Below are 5,000 nucleotides of genomic sequence, written 5' to 3' on the forward strand. Positions count from 1 at the left end.
AGAGAGGAAAAAGCACAATATTTAATACAAGCAGAAAGGTTAAGAAAAAGGTGAATAGAAGCATTTTCTTATGTGTGTGTCAGAGGGAGCGGCAGCCATGATGGCACACACACTTTAAAATGAGACGTACACAGTATTTTTCTCATTCTTTAATGCATGTAGATGCCAAGCAGTTCACAGTGCACACACTCGGTGACTCTGGAGACGCACACACGAGATGTGCAGCACGACTTGCTTCAACATACTCACAGTTTCCTCCACAGCTGCTCCGTTGACTTCAGAACGCAGCGCTGGAAGAGCGAAAAGACAGAAAACACAGATGTTTACGATGAGATGTACCTCGTGAAGTCTGAACTCTTCATGCTATTCTCTTTGTCTTTGTTTTGGGACCCATGCGGGGCGCACAGGTCGGGATAAAGGAGGGAAGATCTCCCCGTCTCCAGTCTGATCCGCTGATGTCAGCCGGCTCGATCGTCGCCCACAGACACACAAAAAAAGGGACACGACCTCATAAAAGAGACTCGTGACCTTTCAACATTTTCATGTACACGTGAAAGTCCATCGACACGCGAAGAGAAGTTAAAAAAAACACGTATTTTCATCAGACGTTATCTGTCGACGGCTATTTCCTCATGAGGGTTTTGATGAGGTCATCGTCTTTGATGTGAAAAATGTGTAATAATATTGAATAGTTATGTTTATTTGATTTAAAAGAAGGGACAATGCACATTGATTCAAACAAGCAGTTGAAACCATCGTGTAAATAAGCTCAGATTGAATCATACACGCTCAATTTTAATATTGATTAAGATTTTACCGGACAGGCCCATTGAGATCTAAAATTTCTGTTTTTTTTAGGGAGTCCTGGTCAAGACGCCGACATAAATACAGCGTTCTTAGACAACCTTTCTGTCTGTGGGATCAATAAAGGATTCTTTTAAAAAAAAAATTAAGAATCTGCATCTCCCCCTGCGCCCCACCTGTAATACCTCCGCACCCCACTAGAGGGTCGCGCCCCACCGCCTCAAACCACCAAAACCCAAAACATAAACCACAGAGGAGACCAGGTGGTTCAGTTTCACCGTTCTCTGTGGGATCGCCCGCCGGCTCTTCCTTCCTCGAGATGATCTCGGTGCGTTCCCTCCTCAGAGCTTTGATCTGCGGGAAGGAAAAGGAAATGCAGCAAATTTAAAAACACAGATTTGGACTCCGTGCACGTAAAGCGGCGGCGACTCCAAACCCCGCCCCTTTCACCTCTCGCAGGAAGTCCTCGTCTCTGAGCCGGCGGCGGAGCAGCAGCACGTCGGCGTGCCGGCTCTCCTCCGAGCTCCAGCGCAGGTTCTGCCGGACCGTCAGCGTCAGGTTCCCCGTGTCGTGGCAGAACCTCAGCAGGCGCGACCGGTCCGCCCACACCTGGGACAAACCGGCCGGGGGCGTGGCCAGAGGGTTGGGCGGGCTGCGGCGCAACAGGTGGGTCAGTTTAACACCCCCACTCTCAAGAGAAAATAGCATCGATCCACTGAGAAAGGGTTGAAAATGTGCATTTTTTCCAGCTATTAGCAGACAGAACAAACGGCCTTAAAGCGCCGTCACATGTTGGCGTTCCAGTTCTTCAGGACACGTGAACAAGCCTGCAAGATTTATGGATCCACATTGGTGATGCTAACAAGTGTTTAGCACCAAACTGCACCTCAAAACTCTCTCTCTCAGCTCTGTGAGCGACACAAGGCCCCGCGCTACGACCTTCCTGATTAGCGCATGCTAGGTCGCGCTAACGGAGAGGGGAGAGGGGGACCCCCGTGACCTCTGAACCCCCTGAACTTTACTTACTGTGTGAGCAGCTCCAGGAGCTCGGCGTGGCCGGCGGCCCGCGCCAGCTGCAGCGGCGTGACGCCCTCCTCGTTGGGCAGACTGGCGGCCATCAGACCGCCGGGCTGACAGAGCAGCAGCTCGGCCAGCCGGCACAGACCCCAGCGCACGGCCAGGTGGAGGGGCGACTCCCTGAGGGCGCGCTCTGGGGAAATACGACCACAAAAGAGGATGCAGAGCGATCTGAGACAGCTGCTGGCTGGAAGAGGAGGCAGGAATCCAGCCGGTGGGTGAAGCGTGAGATAAAAAAAAAAAAGGAGGAAGCGATACCAAACCTGCTTTTGATAATTAACCTAAATGTCAATGATTGATTTCTTCTCCCCCGCCGCCGCCGCCGCGCCGGATCTCTCCGTTCCACTGACCCACTTTGAGGCTTTCCTTCACGGCCGCATTTCCATGACTTTAAACCAAATATCCAAAAGATAGCTTCGAGTCACAAGAGGTTGAGGAGTGAGGTGCCTTCTGGAGCGACACCACAAACCGTAGCGTCAGACATGAAAAACACAGAAGCTCTGACTCTCTGAAGCGTTTAAATATTCATCACAGTGGATGTTTGCTATGAAAAGGAGCTTTTTCACTGCAACATGTTGGCGTAAAATGAGGAAATCTTCCCACATCGGAGTTGCGTTTGACTTCTTTAACAGATAAGATGTCGATAAGATAAGATTATACTTTATTAAGCCCTCAGTGGGGAAATTACAGGATTACAGCAGCGTTGCTCACAAGTAAAGATTGTAAAAAGTCAGTTTTATTTCTTCCATTTGTGCAGAAATACAGAAGATTTGAAGTTGTGTTTCTCTTCTGTTCGACATAAAGTGAATGGAAATATAAAGTGCAAAAGTTTTGTTTTTTTAAGTTAAAAAATAGAACATATAAGCAACATAAATGAGGAAACTATAACAAATATAAGTATGTGTTATAGCAGCAGAGGAGTCTGGGCACAAACACAAAGGATGATGGGTAATAAAAGCCCCTTGCACACACACACACACACACTGCATGGGGGCCATCTACACCTCCATGCTGCTGCAAGAAAGAATCACAGCAGCTGTTTGTTTGGCCTCAGAGCGCCATCCAGTGGCCAGCAGCTGTAATGCACACAGGGTTCGATTTTATATTTAGAATAAATGTTGGTTTTTGTTCATTAAAAAGCGTGTTAATGCAAAAATGATTCGACTAATTCACCTCAATGAACCCATATTCAATGTAAACGGCTATTTGCTGGCGAGCAAATCGCCGTTTACACTGAATATGGGTTCATAACGGTCACGGTGATGTCATGACACATTCACTTTATCTGTCCTTTTCACATGTTCAATGTACTTCAACCAAATATGGCACCCATTGTCTTTTTGTTGTGTGTGTGTGTGTTTCACCGCAGGGGGTTAAACAAACCTCTATGCAGCGTTCATACACATTGTGACCAATGGATTTACATCACTTTAAATAAAATTTCCATGACTTTATCCCAAATATCCATGACTTTTAACCAAATTTTCATGACTTTTAACCAAATTTCAATGACTATAAACCAAATTTTCATGACTTTTATCGAAATGTTCATGACTTTAAACCAAATTTCCATGACTTTAAATCACATTTCCATGACTTTTATCAAAATATCCATGACTTTAAACCAAATATCCATGACTTTAAACCAAATTTCCATGACTTTAAACCAAATTTCCATGACTTTTTTTTTTTTTTTTACCTCCAAAACATAGCTTCAAGCTACAAAAGGTTGAGAACAGCAGTTTCTAGTCCTTAAAACTTCGGCTTCTTTCTTTATCTGAGAACATCCTGCTCCAGGGCTCCAGGAGGAGCCACAAAGACATCGTTTAAAAGATAACACCTCTGCTAGCTGTAATAACAAACACGTTTTTCAAAAGGTTTTTCATGGCTGCGAGCCGAGAGCCCAGAGCTCCAGTGAGCTCTTTGCTTGACAGAGCGAGCTTCAGGACGTGCGGACGCCGCGTAACCAGACTACATTTTATTGCCGGAGCATAATTCGGGTCGCGTACGGCAGCGGCGGTGATGTCACCAGCGGCGTTATCGGATTAACAGCAGACATTTTAGAAGGAGACGCTGCGACGAAACAGACCGCCCTAACCACGTTAACGCTGGGCCCAGTTTGTCGTCTTGTGGAGGCGGCCACACGCAAACACTCGCAGCACAGAAACAGATGGTGGCATCTCGTAAGCGCACACACACACACACACACACACACACACACATGCCCTCAGATTTATTGCGCTCTGCCTCGGGGCTACTTCCAGAAGGAAAGGATCTATTAACCACATTACATGCTGCTTAATTGGCTTTGATAAATTCAACAGGAGCTCACATGTGACCGTGTTCACTTCCGATTTGAGCCCAGTAAGGATGGAAAAATGGGAATGATGGCGGGGGGATGGCTGTGTGTGCGTGTGTGTGTGTGTGTGTGCGTGTGTGTGTGTGTGTGTGGAGAGGATAAAGAGTTCACCTCCCTTCCCTTTCTCCCTGCATCCGCCATGTGAGAGCAACGTCTTACAATCGCAAAGCTTTCCCTAAAACCTTCCTTATCGAATTTTTTCGAAATTAAAAAAAAAAAAAACCCCGGCGCCCTTTTTTTCCGACCGGCGCTCACCGTCTCCGCCGTGGCTCCCCAGCACGTTCCAGCTGCGCGGGATCTCCAGGTTGGCCATGGCGAGCGCCACGCGGCGGTCGGCGGCCCAGCGCCGGCGCTCCTGGCTCAGGTGGAAGAGGCCGCTCAGCTCCCGGTGGTGGTCGGCGCAGCTCAGGCGGTGGCCGTGGGTCACCAGGTGCTCCGCCAGGTCCTGGGGAACGCGAAGGAGACGCTTTCTGTGTGAGGACGACTGCTGAGCACCGCGCGAGGACGGAGAATCGCACGACTCGAGCAATAGATTTCATGACTTTTCCATAGAGTTTGACCAATTTTCATGACTTTAAACCAAATTTCAATAACTTTTGACCAGATTTTCATGACTTTTGGCAAAATTTCGATGACTTTTGACCAAATTTCCATGACAATAAACCACATTTCCATGACCTTTCCGTAGATTTTGACCAATGTTCTTTAGTTTTAACCAAATTTCCAAAGATTTGACAAAATTTCCCTAACTTTTGGCTAA

At 47.3% G+C, this 5,000-nt stretch overlaps 1 protein-coding gene across 1 annotated transcript in view; it reads right to left on the reverse strand.

The window, feature by feature from the left end:
- LOC137805396 (rho guanine nucleotide exchange factor 28-like) overlaps nucleotides 1–5,000 on the reverse strand; it is a 38,595-nt gene that overhangs the window by 29,562 nt on the left and 4,033 nt on the right. The window contains exons 5-9 of the mRNA XM_068605298.1: nucleotides 4,496–4,685; nucleotides 1,831–2,014; nucleotides 1,255–1,456; nucleotides 1,083–1,158; nucleotides 250–290 (exon numbers count right to left, since the gene is read on the reverse strand). Coding sequence (XP_068461399.1) covers nucleotides 250–290; nucleotides 1,083–1,158; nucleotides 1,255–1,456; nucleotides 1,831–2,014; nucleotides 4,496–4,685 — 693 coding nt within the window. The remainder of the gene's footprint in view (nucleotides 1–249; nucleotides 291–1,082; nucleotides 1,159–1,254; nucleotides 1,457–1,830; nucleotides 2,015–4,495; nucleotides 4,686–5,000) is intronic.

This window comes from Clinocottus analis, unplaced genomic scaffold (assembly GCF_023055335.1).
Source record: "Clinocottus analis isolate CAN_PGR_092001 unplaced genomic scaffold, fCliAna1.0.p SCAF_7, whole genome shotgun sequence".
NCBI lineage: Eukaryota > Metazoa > Chordata > Actinopteri > Perciformes > Cottidae > Clinocottus > Clinocottus analis.